The 16,948-nt window shown below is 58.1% G+C and overlaps 1 protein-coding gene across 1 annotated transcript; it reads right to left on the bottom strand.

The window, feature by feature from the left end:
- Window positions 1-296: 296 nt before the first annotated feature.
- Window positions 297-15,151, bottom strand: TEAD3 (TEA domain transcription factor 3). The gene is made up of 13 exons (XM_006144239.1): window positions 14,650-15,151; window positions 14,138-14,389; window positions 12,382-12,446; window positions 7,890-7,952; window positions 6,816-6,827; window positions 4,655-4,792; window positions 4,500-4,549; window positions 3,870-3,931; window positions 2,648-2,781; window positions 2,315-2,488; window positions 1,959-2,099; window positions 1,727-1,879; window positions 297-1,585 (listed from the first exon to the last, which is right to left on the bottom strand). Exons 1-13 carry the CDS (start codon window positions 15,149-15,151, stop codon window positions 1,472-1,474), a joined length of 1,860 nt encoding a protein of 619 aa, XP_006144301.1. The 3' UTR covers window positions 297-1,471.
- Window positions 15,152-16,948: the final 1,797 nt, after the last annotated feature.

The following is a 16,948-nucleotide window of genomic DNA, read 5'->3' as shown; positions in this document are numbered from 1 at the left end:
GGGGTAGAACGCCAAGCCCAAAGGTCTGGCACACACTGGTCAAACAACTGACCCACAGACAAATAACTTTTAATTTTTTTTTTTTTTTTTTTTTTTTTTTTGAGCAGGAGTGGGGCCTTGAGCACCCCTGCCCCAGCCTCGAGCCACGTTTATGATACAACCCATCACAGCTGGATTTTAAAAATACACAAAAATATATATAATATACATTATAAAACCTAGGTGGGATTTGGAGGTGGCCTGAGCAATATGCAAACTGTGAGGACCTCTGGGGAGCTCGGGCAGGGTCCAGGGTAGGGTAGGGGGAGAAGGGGCACAGTACTTCATGTGACACTCATAAATACCCAGAGGAGGCCCTGGGCAGGCTGAGCCAGCCCTCAGGGCCTAGATGTTGGGAAGGGGCTGCCGGGGAAGGGCTGCCTTCGAAACAGTGCCCACTGAGGGTTTATCAAACCCAAGTCTTGGCAAGAGAGAGTGTCAAAGCCTCCTGCCACCACTTCTCCCGGGCTTCTGTCCTGCCCAGGGGTAGAGACCTATCTTCCTCCACCCGGCCCTGCATCCTTTCTGAGTCTGGGCCCCTGGAGGGTATTGAGGACTTGGGCATCAGAACTGGGCCAGGACAGCTTGGAGGACTGCCTGGAGGCTTTGGGGGAACCCAGCTGGCTTGTGGGCTGCTAGAGGGTGCCAAGTGGGTACCTCACAGACACACACTCCCCTCCTACTGCCCTGTACTGGGGGACTGGGAGAGGAGTGCTCTTCGGGCCTCCAAGCCAGCTGCCACCAAGGAAATTCCACTCCACAGCAGTGCAGACCCCTCCTAACCCCGATGGCCAGCCCCGCTCCAGGGAGGTAGTGCGAACCTGGCTCTGGGGACAGGCAGTCCTGGATGGAGCTCCAGCTCTGCCCACCCCTCCCATGGGGCCCTCGACTGCTGGGAGTCTGGGCACTTCATCTGAAATAGAGCTCCACGCTTGCTGTGCAGGGTCTGAGGATGGCACAGCCATGCAAGGGGCCTGGCAAGAGGCCCAGCACAGAGCGTGCAGAGAAGCGTGGGCCTCTGTCCTCAATCCAGCTCAGCTCGACACTGTCCTTGCACGCCAGCTCCCTGCCTCCCTCCTACCCTCCCCTGCCCATCCATTCGCTCCCCTGGCGGCCGGTGGCCACACATGCTGGAGCTCACACGGGCCTTCCATCTCTGACTCTCCAAGGCCATGGGAGGCTGGGCAGAGCCAGGTGGTGGGTCAGCACCCCAGACAGCCTGGCCCACGCCAAGCCCTCCTCTTCCCACGATTAAAGCGCAGAACAGTGACAGGGAGTGTGTGTGCTGGGGGAGGTGGGGAGGCCTCCCGGGTCCTGGCCTGAGGCCTGGCAGGTGGAAGAGTCCTCAATCCTGGACGCCCCTGGCGGGGAGGCCAGGCAGGCGTGTGGAAAAGAAGCTCGTCCTGCATCCTTGTGAGGGGCAGAGGGCACCTTAGTCTTTGACCAGCTTGTAGACGTGGTGCTGGGCCCCGTGCTCACTGGTGGAGACTTCAAAGACAAAAGCGATGACCAGCAGGGTCTCCTGGGAGTCCCGGCTTGTGACCACCTGGAGACAGGAAGATTCAGGTCAGGCAGAACAGGGCCACGGGGCAGAGGGTTCTGATCTCCTCTCATGCAAGTGACAGGTCTGCCTCCTGCTCTTTGAGGCCCCTGACACGTGGCCCTCCACAGCCCTGTGTCCCCGCACCTGCAGGATGGTGAAGTTCTCCAGCACGCTGTTCATCATGTACTTCTCGGGCAGGTGCTTCAGCTTGTGGATGAAGTTGATCATGTACTCGCACATGGGCGAGCGGTGGATCCGGTACACGAAGCGCCCGTTCTCCAGCCTGGCGTACTCCGTCTGCCAAGAGCCGCAGGGGAGAGGGCATCACTCGACCTGCCTGCTCTGGGCCCCACCACCCACCTGGGCCCTCACTCACCTCCACCTTCTCCACCACCTGCTTGCCAAAAGAGCACACCTTGGTGGAAACGCTGATGGTCATGCTGTCAGCAGAGCTGTACTGGGAGCTGACCCCATAGAAGGCTCCCGGGCCCTCCTGGATGGTGCTGTTGAGGTCAGCCTAGGGGTGGGGTAGGGTGGGGTACAGCGGGGCAGGGAGCGTTAGGTGCAGATAGGAGCCAGAGGGAGGCTTCCCACCCGAGGATCCATCTTGACACTCTGCCCACAGGTCACAGGAGGAAAGTGTGGGCTGGGGTCAGCGTGGCAGCCCTGGGGATGCTGCACATCTGGAGCAGGGCTGGGGGCTGGGAGGAGAGAGGGAGCAAGGTGGCTTACCCAGAACTTGACAAGGAAGAAGGCATTGGGGGGCCCCTTCTCATAGAGCTCCTTCAGCCCACCCTTTTTCTCAGGGAACTTGTCATAGATCTGCCGCACGTCGACCGCCTCCAGGGGCGGGTCTGAGAAGGCGGGGTTCGTCTGGCCGATGTGCACGAACAAGTGTTTGCTGTACTGTGGGGAGGGCACAGACCCGGTCAGGAGGGCACCGTGGGCCCCAAGTGGACCTGTGCAGAGACGGCCCTGCCCTGTGGATTCCCGAGCAGGCCAGACGCCCCCAGCCAGTCTCCTTTACTGTGCAAAGCCTCAGCCCCCACCCACCAAATGCGTTACCGTGTCAGGGTCCCGCTGCACCTCCATGAAGGCTGAGTACTCAAGGAGCCGAAGCCGGGAGGAGGCAATGGTGCGGTCCTGCCACACGGGCACAGAGGCAGCGGCTGGAGGGAGCGGGGCCAGGGGCTCATAACCTAGGAGGGAGATGGAACCTCATCTGCATGGGCTCATGGACAGCTCATGACAGAGCTGTTCCCGGCCCACACAGGCCTTCACGTAAGTTAGGAAACAGGGCCCCTTGGCAGTGGAGATGGGGCTGGAGTTCTGATTCTCCTGGGTGTCTTGGTGCAGTGTCCAACCTGCACAACCATATGTGGTGGCCACGTGAACAAGGACATGGTCCTGTGACATCAGCCATGGGTGTTTAAACAGAAAACACAGAGAAGTAACGGGAGAGTAACATTTACCTGGAATCCCACCAACTAGACAGCGAAGCCCTGTTAAGGTTTTGGTTTATCTCCTTACAGAGCTTCCATAGAAATACAAGTAAATGTGGGAACCAGCAGTTAGCATAATGGCTATGTCGCTGGACTCCCACGTAGTCGACCGGAGTTCGCGTCCCGGACCTGGTGGCTTCAAACTCATGCCGGGCGCGTGTGCGTGTGTGCCCAAGATCCCGAGAGGAGACTGGAGGAGAAGGGATTGCGGCATAACCATCCCCCCTGGGGGGTGATTTCTCGCTTTCTGTCTCTAATGTCTCTCTCTGTCTGTCCGGCGAGCGCACACGCCCTATAGCAAAAACCTCTCAAAAAAAAAAAAAAAAGAAATACAAGTAAATGTGACATTTTGGTGATTTGTACAACACTGCAAAGTACAGGGGCTATTCCTGGCCTGGCCCAATTCTCTATCATTTCTCTTTTTCTTCTTTTTCCAGTGTACTTATTTCTGTCCACAATAGAGAGCATATGCACATACATGAAAGGTGGGGAGTGGCGGGAAGGCACCCATGACAGGGCCTAGTCACGCCACAATCTCTCCCTCAGTTCTCCATCCCGTCATAAACCCAAGAGCGACATGAAGCTGATGGGGCTGGGGTCTGTACCCAGCTTCCTCTGCACAGCGTCACAGGGATAGCCCTCAGTTCCCTAGAGACGCCACAGCCCTCTCTCCTGGGACGGACACACGCACACACACACGCAGTCGGGCTCTGGCTCTTCTGAGCAGAGGTACGGGTGCCAAGGGGAGGTGGTGACGGTGGGGCAGGTGTGTGTGAGGAACTTACTGCTGAGCGTCGGTGGCAGGGGCGGCTGGATGGGGTAGGCTGGCTGTGCAAAGGGCTTGATGCTGCAGACAGAGGACAGCCTGGTTAGAGGCCCCCCCCCACCTTCCATCTGGCCCAGCTCACTTCAACAGGCAGTCACTCGGCCATCCCGCGGAGGCCTAGGCATGCCTGCTGTCGAGGTAACTCACCGCTCTTTGTTTTCCCCACATTTTAACTTTTATGAAATCCTGCTGCATCTCACAATTGTGCAAATTTAATGTATTATTTCAACCCCACCCTCCCACCCCCTCCCTGAAAAGCTGTTCATTAAACTGAGGGTGTGTCTTAACGACGAAAGTTGTCTGAGAATCGAAGAATCTGCGTATACCCAACTACCTGCTTTGTTAACCGAGAATGACTCAGATATCAACCCAGAAGAAAATAAATGCAGGGACGGATGACAAGGGGATGAGTGGGCTGATGAGTGAACACACACACGAATAAACAGACACAGGCATTAGCGCTTACTGAGGCTCCCCATCCCTCCACCTGAATGAAAACCCTGCTCAGCTGACGCTGGAACCCGGCTAGGAGGGGACGCTCAGCATGGCTGCCAGGAGGAAGCCATGGAGGATGAGCCACAATACTCACTCCTGAGAGGGTCCAGGCTGCTGTCCCAGGAGAGGGGGGCTGCTCCAGAACTAGAGATGGGACAAAGCCAAGGGGGCCCTCAGTATCCATGAACTCCACTACAGCCCGTCACTGAAGGCACACCCCCCAGCCCCACTCTCCAGGACCCCGTGTACCCGTGAGGAAGTGGAGAAGACGGCCTGGGGCAGAGGGGAGGGTGGGCTGAACTTGTTCTGCAGGACGCTGGCGGAGACGATCTGGGCAGAGGACATGGACGCCATGCTCTGGAGGGCTTTGTCCTTGGAGACCTGGTCCTGAAAGGGGAGGGCCATGTGAGGCCGCCTGAGCCAGGCCCCAGGCCTTCAGCTCAGGGAGCCCCGGTCTGGATTACAGCCCGGCTTTGCTGTGTGGCTCCCGGAAAGTCTCCACACTTCTCTGGGCCTTGGTCTTCTAAGAGTAATCACCCTCTGACTATAACCCACAGTAAGAAGTCATTTTATTTATTCCACGACACAGTACGTATGGAAATATCCCCCCTTATTGCAAGTCAGACAATCTCATATTTTCTATTCTGTCTCTTCAGTGGTTCTCAGTCAGGTCCAGGGACCAAGAGCAGCAGCATCACCTGGGAACATGTGACAAATGTAAAGTTTCAGGCCCTCGACCAGACCTACGAAGTCTGATACTCAGAGGGTGAGGTCTGGACATTTTAACAAGCCTGGGCCAGCAGGTGGCGTGGTGGTTAAGGCAGCTGCATTCCATATTCCTGACTGTATGTTCAAGTCCCAAACCCGGTGGTTTGAAAAACACACTGGATGCGCACGTGTGTGTGCCCCAAATCCTAGAGAATGAAGAGAAGGGACGGCTTAGCCATTCTCCCTGGGGGGCGCTTTCTCACCTGCCCTCAATCTCTCTCTGGCATGTGCACACACCTTATAGCAAAGTTAAAAAAAAAAAAAAAAAAAGAACAAAAGAAGGGTCTAGTGGGTGGCATAGTGGTTGGTTAAAGTGCTGTTTCCCACATGGCCAATTGTCCAGTTCAAGTCCTGGCCCCGGTGGTTTGAAAACCACACTTGGCACATGTGCGTGCATACCCCAAATCCCGAGAGGAGAATGGAGAAGGGATTGCCATGTGGTCATCCCCTCTGGGTGGTGTTTTCTCACTTTCCCTCTGTCTCTATCAAGCACATATACCCTATAGCAAAAAACTTGGGGAAAAAATTTTTATTTATTTATTATTTTTTTAAAGAATTATTTTATTTAACTTTATTTATTTATTTTAATTTGACCATAGAGAGATAGAGTGAGCAAGAGAGAGAGAGAGAGAGAATGAGAAAGCAAGCCAGGTCTGGGACTCGAACCGTGGTCGGCCATGTGGGAGTCCAGTGTCCTTAACCACCACGCCACCTGCCGGCTCTGGGAAAAAAAAATTTTTTTAACAAGCCCTCCAGGTGATTTTTATGCACACTAAAGTTTGAGAACAAATGCATTTCATTTCTTTAAAAAAAAAAATGCTGTTTATAAACCCATTACACTGATTTAACAATCCATAATGTGAAAATTCTATATTTTTAAATAATTTTTTGATATCCCCTCTCTATAGGGTGTGTGCCAGAAAGACAGAGAAAGACAGAGAGACAGAAAGCGAGAAATCACCCCCCGGGGGGGATGGCCACACCGCAATCCCTTTTCCTCCATTCTCCTCTCGGGATCTTGGGCATGCAAGCACACGCGGCCGGCGTGAGTTTAATTTACCAGGTCTGGGACTTGAATCGTGGTCGGCTACATGGGAGTTCAGCAACCCAGCCATTACACTAACTACTGGTCCCATAAATATTTATTTTTTAAATTCCATTTCTTATCATCACTTTTTTAAAGTTTGACCAGAGATAGAGAGAAAAGGAAAGTGAGAAAGTAAGCTACCAGGTCCGGGACTAGAACTACAGTCAGTCATGTGGGAATCCGGTGCCTCTACATCATGGCACCCACCTGCTGCTCCCCACCCCCCTTTTTGTAAGAGGTTTTTGCTATAGGGCGCATGTGCTTGCCAGAAAGACAGAGACAGAAAGCGAGAAATCACCCCCCGGAGGGATGGCCACGCCATAATCCCTTCTCCTCCATTCTCTTCTCGGGATCTTGAGCACGCACACACATGCGCCTGGCATCAGCTTAAGCCACTGTGTCCGGGACTTGAACCGCATGCAGTCTACTACATGGGAGTCTAGCGACAGCCATTACACTAACTGCTGGTCCCGCTCCCCCCCTTTTTAATCATAAATAATTATTGGAAATTCTGTATTAACTGCTGAGATCCAAGGGAAAGGTAATGCCACTTACCAGGTTCATAGCCTGTGAAGGAGAGAGGGAGAATGAATTAGAAGTGACACAAATGCAGTGGGATGGGAGGAGGGGACACGTTTTGCCGCCTGCTTTCACCCAGTGCCTCCTCAGCCCCACGGCTTTCAGCTCCCAAGGAGCCCGAGGAAACTTGGAGGCAACTGTGGGCCTCCTCACGCCCTCCCCACAGGAAGTCCTTGCCAGCTGCAGAGCCCTGGGAAGGGCCAAGTGAGGGAGGGACTAGGTGGAGACTGAGGGGCTGGGCCAAGCTGGTGACCCTGGGTTTGTCCTCGTCCCATGGAACTGCTCTACAGGCACGGGGCCCGGGGCTGGAGATGGAGGCCGAGGCCGCTGGACAGCTGTGGGCGGGAAGCACAGCACCCAGCCAGCAGGGCCCGCGCGAGGGCCAGCTCCTGAAGTCCAGACTCAGAGATCCTCAGCCACAGAGGTCTCGCCATGCCCAGTGCCCACCTCCATGGCCCTGCCAGCCATGCCTTCCAGCGCTCCTCCCTGCCCACCCACAGCCCCCATGCAATCAGCAAGCAGCAGTTAGGAAGGAGAAAAAGGAGAATGGAGATGAGGTGAGGTGGGCCTCAGTGGCTCCGTGGTCCCCCACCCCGTCCCCTGCAGCGCTGGCTACCCCCGGGCTCCTGTTCGGTCTTCAGGGGCGTGGCACTGGGCAGGCTGCCATGGCTGCTGGGCTTCCTGCTGCCACTTGTGTCTCTAAGACCCTCTCATGGAACTCGGCCCCTGCGTGCCCCAGGCGGGGCCCAGGAGGTGCTGGACCGACCCAGGCAAGGGGCGGGGAGCCTCATACCTTCAGCTTGGACTGAATCTCCCGAGATTTCCGCCTGGCTAGAACCTGCAAGTGGCTAGAGACCTGCAGAGAGAGAGAGAGACAGAGAGAAAAAGAGAGAGAGAACAGAGAGTGGAAGGAGAGGCGAGGAGAGCTTCAGCCAGAACAGAGGCCAGTGGGCCGGACAGCTGGCGAGGCAGAGGCCTGAGTGGTGCAGCTAGCGATGGAGGTGCCTCGGGGGGCGGAGGGCCGGAGCCCCAATCAGGCACCCAACGTACCTTGATGCCAACCTGGTACTCCCGCACCTTCTTCCGAGCTAGAACCTGTATGTGGCTGGACACCTAGGGGTCGCCCCGTGCCCCGCCAGGGAGGAAACAGACAGTGAGGAGGGAGAGCCAGGGAGGGTTCCCGGGCAAGGGGAACCCAGCCTCATCTCTGCACCAAAAACAGACCAGGGGGCTTCCGGGCCTGCAGCCGACACCTCTCGGCACCGGCAATTCTGCTCTCTCGGGCCGCTCACTTTTTTTGTTCTTAATTCTCGATAAGAGAGCATGTACGCATGAGAGGGAGAGAGCGGGGTCCGGGAGGGATGAGCACCCTCCAGTCTGGTCACGCCACTGTCCCTGTCCTCCAGTCCTCCAGCCCTCTAGCCCATCCGATCGTAAGTACTTGTGTGCGTGCTAGGCGTGTTTCAGCTGACTGGGCTGGGGATTTGAACCGCGGCTGCTGTGTGGCACCTGACTTCTCCTGAGCACCACATTACTGCTGCGACACAGAGCTGGCCCAGCCCTGTCTGGATCAAGAGCCTACGGTGGCTTCCTGGGCACATGTGCAGCTGTGCAGGTTGCTCACTGTGCAAGAGAACCTAGCCCAGAAGGTCCCAGAGAGCTGAAATCCAGCCTGCTTGCTGGCCAAACGGGCCCTGGTGCCCTGGTACAGGGCTGTACCAAGCTCAGGGGAAGGGTGTCTTTTCCTCCATCCCACCAAACAACGGCCTTTTCTCACTGCAGGGTCCTCAGAGGTGACAACTTTTCTAACTGGCACCCCAGAGCCTAGCAATGGCCACAGTGCTGCTGGTCATCTGATTATACCCAAGGCCACCCCTCTCTCAGAGGAGCGCCGAGTCCCCAGCTACAGAACCAAGCCTGGGCCTACTCCTGCAGCTCCCACAGCTTCTGCCCCAACACTCCAACCTTTTCCTGGGGCTGGTATGCACACAGTGGGTGCTCTTCATTGCGCTTCTTTATGCACACAGTAGGTGCCTTTCATTGCATTTCTTCACCAGCAGCTTCCTCCCTGACACCTCGGCTGGCCATCCTGAGCTACTTAGATTTCAGGCCTGTGTCCAGACATCGTCAAGCGCCTGATCCCGCCTCGGAGAGCCCGCCTGCCACTGGTTTCCCTAGGAAAACCAGGAAACGCCCTCGTCCTCTGGGCTAGCTCCACACTTTCTGCATCGGCAATTGCTGCGGGCTTTCTAGGAAGTTATTTAAGAAGTTTTCAAAATCCTCAGCTAGAGACACTTTCTTTTTCTTTCTAATCATAGCCTCGAAAGTTACTGTGTATGGGATGAGGGGGAGCCCCTGGGGCTACATGGTTAGGACCCAGGGAGGTCCCCTCACGCAGCCTCCCTGCCCAGAGGAACCAGACACACGTCCAGCAAAACGAGGACTACTTCAGGCCATGACTCCGGCCGATGTTCACCGGGCACGGGCACTGCATACAGTTCTCAGCAACGTACGCCTCCCGACTCCCGGTACACCGAGTAGGCACTAACTTATCCCCGATTGAAGATGCCAAAAGCAACGCACAGAGAGGTTAAGCGAGGCCACACAGCTGAATGATACAGCCGGGGTGGAGACCCAGGAGGTCCCACTGCGGAGCGATCTGTTTCACCAGCAAACTATGCTCTGGAGACCTGCTGAGGCCTTAAGCACAGGGGACTGCTCCCAAATACAAAGTCCAAATGACTTTGTGCGAAACATCACACGGGACTTCACCTCAATGTAATATTTCGCTGTTTTGTTCATATGAAGGTATTATACTTGCTACTAATTGCCGCATGTACCGTATCTGAAACTACCCAAATGGCATTTCTTTGCCAGAACGAGGATTAAAATGACAAAACAAACAAACCACAACAAAAATAACAACAACAAAACCATCTCTTTAGCGGGTCACTCTGAGATAAGAAAGACATGTCTGGTCCTCACAGCCTGGGGCAGGTCCTGTCTAAGGAGGGAGGAGGCTATTTGACAGAAACACCCAGAGTTCGAGAATAAACTTGGAGGGAGTCCTGCCCTTGCCAAGAGGTGAAAGCCAGGAGATTTTAGGAGATTTTAAAGTTCCAAGCTCGCCAACAGCTGGGCTGTGAAACTCTGTTGCCCAGGGTGGCCTCCTGGGCATTGTTGCCCAGAACAGGTGGAATGCCAGCCCCAGGATCAAGAGGCTGGGGGTGAGCCCCAAGATCAAAGTCACCGAGCTTGGCCCGGCTGCAGTGGCACAGGCAGCAGGAAGCCACTGTGGTTCTGGAGCCATGTGGGGAAGGTCCCAGGCATGAATCCTGGGATGACTCAAACACACCAGGTCTCCCGCCATCATGTCGGTCTGGAAGGCTTAGGGAGGGGTCGTGGCATGGTGAGACCATGTGAAGGATCTCTCTCTCTCTGTCTCAGAGAGAGACAAAAAACGCGACCAAGTGTAACGACGCGCGGGCTGTCTCACTGTGACGCACAGGTTCCCATAAATAATCTGAGCTCAGGACTGTCCCGTTCATGCTGCTCCCCGTGGCGGTGACCGCAGCAGCGACAGCAGCACAACCTCAGGCCGCGCTCACTCCTGGAAGCGCTGTCATATATTAGCTCATTCAGTGGCTGAGGGACGGAGGCTGCGAGGCAAACTACCCTCCTTCCCGGGAAGGAAGAGCCGGTCTGGCACCCAGGTCTGTGTTCGACTCCCAACACTTAGAACTCCCCCTACAGCCCAGGGTCCAAGCCACGGCCCAGTCTGTGCGGCTTCCTGCCGCGCCCTGACACCGTAGGGGTACACAAACGTCACAGCAGTTCACCAACGCACTTGAGCAAATGCTCCGCCACGCGAGCGTGGCCAGGGACGCTGGTTAACACGAGCGGGGCTGTTTCTGCCCTATGCGGGGGGAGGCGCAGGAAGACCTAGAATCTTCCTTCAAGACGGGGATGGGGGGACCAGCAGTTAGCGTAATGGCTATGTCGCTGGACTCCCACGTAGTCGACCGTGGTTCGTGTCCCGGACCCGGTGGCTTAGAACTCACGCCAGGCGCGTGTGTGTGCGTGCCCAACGAGAGGAGAATGGAGGAGAAGGGATTGTGGCGTGACCATCCCCCCCGGGGGGTGATTGCTCACTTTCTGTCTCTATGTCTCTCTCTGTCTGTCTGGCGAGCGCACATGCCCTGTAGCAAAAACCTCTCCAAAAAATAAAATAAATAAATTAAATTAAATTTAATTTAAAAATTTAAAAAAAGACGGGGGTGGGTCAGGTCAGGCTTGTCATATGCACAGACAGGGATCTGGGCAGGGGGATGCAGGGCCCAAATCCCACCTGGACAGAGAGGTTACTGGGGCGGGCAGTCAGGGACCCAGCCAGCCTGGCCTCTCTCAGGCACACCATGCACTGCCCGCCAGGCTTCCTGTCACACTCGGCCACCTTCCCTGAACCACGGCCACGCTTCACCTCTTATCTATCGGCCTTCTCTACCTCTCTACGGCACAGCCTGGAGGCGCCTCCAGGCCCCCTCACCCCGGGCTCCACGCCCTCCATGGCTCCCCGCTGCCCCCGGCTTCAGCTCAATCGCTCCCTCCCTGCGCCACGGCCGTGCTGCTCAGGGGCGGCTCCTTCCTGCCCAGTGGGTTGAATCCCAGACCCGACCCCTCCTAGTTAAGTAACCCTGAGGAAGTTACCCAACTGCCCTGTGCCTTGGTTCCCTCACCTGTGAAAGGGAGGTAATTCCCGTACCTACCTCGGACGGCTGCGGAGAGGAGTGCAAACTCACACAGTCAGCTCTGGGAGGCTCTGCCATTACCGTCATTTCTACATCCAGCCTCGTCAGCCGGGCAGCAATCGCTCCCTTTTCTCTGCCTGACTAACCCTTATTTCATACTGAAAATACATCCTGGGACCAGCATGGCGGTTAAGGCGCTGGACACTCCCACATGGCCAACCACCGTTCGAGTCCTGGATCTGGATGCTTGCTTTCTCTTTCTCTCTCACTCTCTCTTACCAAATTAAAAAAAAAAAAAAAAGAATGAATAAATACATTTAAAGAAATAATTATTTAAAAAAAAGAAAAGAGAAAATGTATTCTAAGTGTCACCTCCTCTGGGAAGCCTTTCTGGCCTTTTCTCTGCTCTCCCTCTGCCTGGTCTGGAGTGTCTGACAGAGCCCAGCACACACACCTATCTCAGCTTTGCGACCCTGTTCTGTATTTGTCTGTCTGTCTGTCTCCCAGAGTGGACCACTCAGGGCAGGGCTATGCAGCTGCCCCGGTGGGCTTTCTGGCAGGGTGGTGGGCGATGAGAGGACAGCAAGGCCACCTCTCCAAGAGCAGAGGGACAGTGAATGGGGCTGCTGGGGGGGGGCAGTGCGGCGTCCTGGGAGAGGGCAGGTGGGAACCAGGACCAGGCGAGGAGCAGGTGGCAGGCTGGGCAGGGGCAACTCTGCCATGTGGGTGGGGCAGGGCCGCCCGCCAGCCGAGTGGAGTGCTGTGGGTGGAGGGGCCGCGGCGGCCATCTCTACCTGTTTCCTGGTCCGAGTCTTCCCCGTCCTCAACTTAATGTAGCGGGCAATCAGCTCATTTCGACCTAGATTGGGGCAAGAGAGAAAATGAGGTATGGGCAGGGTGCAGCTGGAGGCTGAGGCCCTCCGCCCCTGCAGGGAAGCCCCTGGGGCACTCCCATAGGCTGCTCTCCTGAGCCCCCCAAGCTGCAAGGGCAGGGCAGAATGTGCAGGCACGCTGGGACCTGCCCCCCAAGGGCTAGCGGAGGAGCAGAGCGGGAGGAAGGAGTGGGCGGGGCAACTCCGGCCCTCTGTGCCCTGGAGACAGACAGGGGCAGGTGCTAGCCCAGGGCTCCGGGCAGAGGGGCCCAGCAGGCTGTACATACCTGGGGGGGTCCATGAGCCCCGCCCCAGGTGGTGCCTCTCAGCACATGTCCCATGCAAGTCTGAAAAGGCAGGACTGGGCTCTTGTCCTCGTTCTGTCCTTGCCATGGGGAGACCCTGGACAAGTCCCTTCCCTTCTCTGGCAAGGGCAGCCAGGAAGGACAGGAAGGACGGAAGGAAGGAGGGACTGGACAGCCTCCGACATGCCTCCTATAGTGCCAGTCCATGTCAAGATGTGTCACCAGCATGTCACCATGTCCTGTGCCTGTCACTCCCGTGTCACTGGTTACCAGTGTCTCTCCCACCCAGTGAGAGCGAGCCCTGCTGCCTCAGCCTTGGGCCTGCTCAGCACCCCGGGGCCCTCTGAAGGCCCAGAGGATGGCCAAAGTCTGGGGGATGTGGCCCTGTGGGAGGTCCTTGAGACACGTGGCTGACATCAGGGTCTACACCTCTGCCCCCACATCCAGCCCCCTTACCCCCAACCCCTGCCCTCCCGTAAAGGCCACATTCTCCAAATTCCTCTCCGATGACAGCACCAGCCCCACCACTCCTCCCTCCCTGCAGGCCCCTCTCCACCCGCTCCCTCCACCCTGTCTAGAAGTACCCGAGGGGCTGGGGCTGCCCCAGCCATCTGGGAGGTAGCAGCGGGTGCCCTGGAACGTCGTCTACCCCAAAGGCGGGGTCTGGAGCTGGAGGGCGTGGCCAAGGGGAGGAGCCAGGGACCTCCCACTGCCTCCCCAGGGGTCCTGGACTCTGCAGAGGGCTCAGGGACTGCTCCGCTGTGGCTGATGAAGAGGACTGGGGGAGCTGGCAAGGAACCAGGCCCAGAAGGGTTGAGTTATCCCAAAAATGCAGCTCCGGGGAGAGCCCTCTCAGGCTGCCGGGGCACGCCCTTCTTTCTGGAGGTGGGCAGGATGGCAGAGAGAGCCCAGGAGGGCAGTAGGGGAAGGAGTGAGTCCCTCCTCCCTCTGTCTCTCTTCCAGCACAGGTCACTGTGTGAGCCCCTCCCCGGGGAGGGCCCAGTGGGACCCCCACCCCGTCCTCGCCCCCAGGCTCCCTCCACACACCACCCAGGGGAGGGACCCTCTTCCGGGCCTCAGGAGCACACTGGACTGACCCAGTTTCCTGGGCCCACTGAGTCACCACGAAACCGCCAGGCTAGTGAGGAGGAGGGAAGGGGCCGGCGGGGGTGCAGAGGTGTGGGGGGGCAGGCCTGGCTTGTTTATGAGGAGGCAGCTGGAGGAGGATCCAGACACACAGGCCTGCACGCCCAGACTCGCTGCTTGGCCGGCACGCCCAGACTCGCTGCTTGGCGGCCTCCAGGACGTCGCCAAACCGGTTGGGTGAGAGGGCAGAGAGCAGGAGGAGGGGCCAGGGCAGTGTCCGCACGCACCGTACATCTTGCCCTCGTCCGACAGGATGATCTTGCGCCGGCCGCAGGGCGGGTAGATGGCCAGGGCCTCCTGGAAGCTCTGCTCGATGTCCGGGCTCCACACGCCCTCCGCATCGTTGTCCAGCCCCTTGTCCAGGCCCTCGGGTCCATCCTCCCGGGCCTCCCCGGGGCTGCTGCTGGCGTTCCAGCTGTTGGACGCTATTGTGCTGGTTGCTCTGGGCTCGGGGCCTGAGCCCGCTGGGCAGCCTGCGCCTGGGGGGCAGAGGCAGAGAGGTGAGGGCCTGGGTCCTCCCAGCCCCACCCCAGGGGGATGGCGGTAAGAGTTATGCGCACTCAGAGCTGTGTGACCTTGCATGAACTACGTCCCCTCTGAGCTTCAGCCCTGTAAAATGAGGAGGGAGTCTCTCGCACCAAGTGCCACCGCAGTGCCTGGCAGAGGAGGCAGCACTGGCCGTGGGCAGCAGCCATGTGTGTTCTCAGGGGAAAGCCCTTCCTCGGCACTCACTCCTCACAAAGCTTGGGCAGGGAAGGTTCCAAAGTCACGCTGCTGCCACAGGCATGGCGAGCAGGGGACAGGGGCAGAGGTGCGGGGACAGGGACGGAGGTGAGGGGACATGGACGGAGGAGCGGGGACAGGGATGGAGGTGAGGGGACAGGGACGGAGGAGCTGGGACAAGGACAGAGGTGAGGGGACAGGGACGGAGGAGCGGGGACAGGGACGGCGGTGCGGGCACAGGGACGGAGGTGAGGGGACAGGGACGGAGGTGAGGGGACAGGGACGGAGGTGAGGGGACAGGGACGGAGGTGCGGGGACAGGGACGGAGGTGAGGGGACAGGGATGGAGGAGCGGGGACAGTGTTTCTGCAGCTCTAGGTGGCCCTCTGGCTCCCACTCTACTCTGCTCTCCCGGTGTACAACCAGGGACCCCCAGCCCTCATTTCTGCTCAAGAACCAATGCAACCCTGCTGCGGGCGCCGTGGGAGTAAAGAGGGCTCTGATCCCCAGGAAGGACATGGTGACAAGAGACACCTAACAAGAACCCGCCCAGGATCCTGGCTGTGGGGAACTGCCCGCGGAGCTGCAGGAGGAGGGATGCAGGCTGGCAGAGCGCTGAGAAGGGCCTGGCCGGCCGCCTTGCTCAACTCCACAGCCCTCCTCTACCCCACTTCCTGTTCCCGCACCTCCCGGCCCACAGCAGCCCATAAACCACCCACACGCCTGCCCCTGCCCTGGCCCGAATCGCGGATGGGCCCGGCTCTGTAAACTGCATTCCCTGCAGTCGCCAGGCGGGTTATTAACTCAGACCACACCCAGCCTGGCCCCGCAGTCGCACAGCCCCGAGACTCACCCCAAGCCCCCTGCAGCCCCAGAGCGCACCTGCCAGCGTGTATCAGGGTGCTGGGAGCCTTGTGCCCATGGTGGCTAGATCCTGGGACTTGGCTCTGAGGAGCACAGGGGACGAGATGGAGAACGGTCAGAAACCAGGGGGGAGTATGAACCCCGGGTACCACCGAATGGGAGCGGTGGGCTTCTCCCTGCAGGCCCACCTGTCTGCTTACAGAGGCTTGAGGGGTCACAAGCGGAATGGGGTAGGAAGGGCCTGCAATGCCTGGGTGTCAGATACAGAGACAGAAAGCGAGAAATCATCCCCCGGGGGGATGGTCACACCGCAATCCCTTCTCCTCCATTCTCTCAGGATCTTGGGCACGCACGCACATGCACCCTGTGTGAGTTTAAGCCACCGGGTCCGGGACTCGAACCGTGGTCGACTACATGGGAGTCCAGCGACACAGCCATTATGCTAACTGCTAGTCCCAGACACAGAGTTCAGCCTTAACGATAAGACTTTTCTAAAGCCCCTGCCACACGCAGGCATGGCTCCGGGATTTAACACGCGGGACTCATTTCATCTGCACACTCACCTTTTGGGGCACAACCCTATAGTACTGCATCTACTTTATGGATGAGGACTCCAGGGAACAGAGAGGTTAAACAACTTGCCCAGGGACACACAGCTCTAGGTGCTATACCTGGTAATCTAGCTTCTGTCTCTTAACCAAGTGGGGTAAGGCGAGGGGATTGAACCCACCACCCTGACAGAGAAAGGAGGCCCGGCTATCCGAGCAACTGCTTTGAGTCTGCCCAGTGGGGTCCACACCAAGGTTCTGTTGCTCCGCGCAGCAGCCAGAGCAACACCGAGGACCGCCATGCTGCCATATAAGCCGTCTGTGAGGCCCCGAGGTCCCCGGGAGATCTCTCCCATGGCCAGTGGGCAGCTCCTGACCAGTCAGAAAGCCATTCCCCCCAGCCCCAGGAAACTACCTAGTCCCCAGCCTCCTCCCCAAGCCCCGAGCAGAATCCTGGGAACAGAAATGTGGGGCAGGGGTGTGCCGGTCCCTCACTGTTGGGGGAGCCCCCATGTTGAGGTAGCTGGGCTGCCTGGCCTCCCCCACTGTCACTCTGACATGGGGCTGTCAGAGAGGAAGGGAGGAGGAGCTGCATGCGCTCGGCCCCCTCCCCATTCCCTTAGATCCTTTCCCAGGCCTCCCTCAGAGCAGCGGGGGCCCAGCGCATGGGGTGCCCTGGCAGCCCCAGACTTCTAAAGCAACTGCCCTGCCTCCCCTCACCCAGGCGGCGCCCCCCCTTGGGTGATGTCAGCCCCGCCCCCCCTTGGGTGATGTCAGCCCCGCCCCGCCCCCCGCGGGAGCACTGTGGCCAAATATGGAGAACACAGCAGTGCTTGGGAGCTGGGACAGGCTGGGGGGGCGGGGCTGCGGGCAGCTGGGAAGGGGGAGGGGAGCCGAGGGGGCG

The sequence above is a fragment of the Tupaia chinensis genome, unplaced genomic scaffold (genome assembly GCF_000334495.1).
Source record: "Tupaia chinensis unplaced genomic scaffold, TupChi_1.0 Scaffold000116_1, whole genome shotgun sequence".
NCBI lineage: Eukaryota > Metazoa > Chordata > Mammalia > Scandentia > Tupaiidae > Tupaia > Tupaia belangeri.
This window is presented reverse-complemented; position numbering and strand designations above follow the sequence as displayed.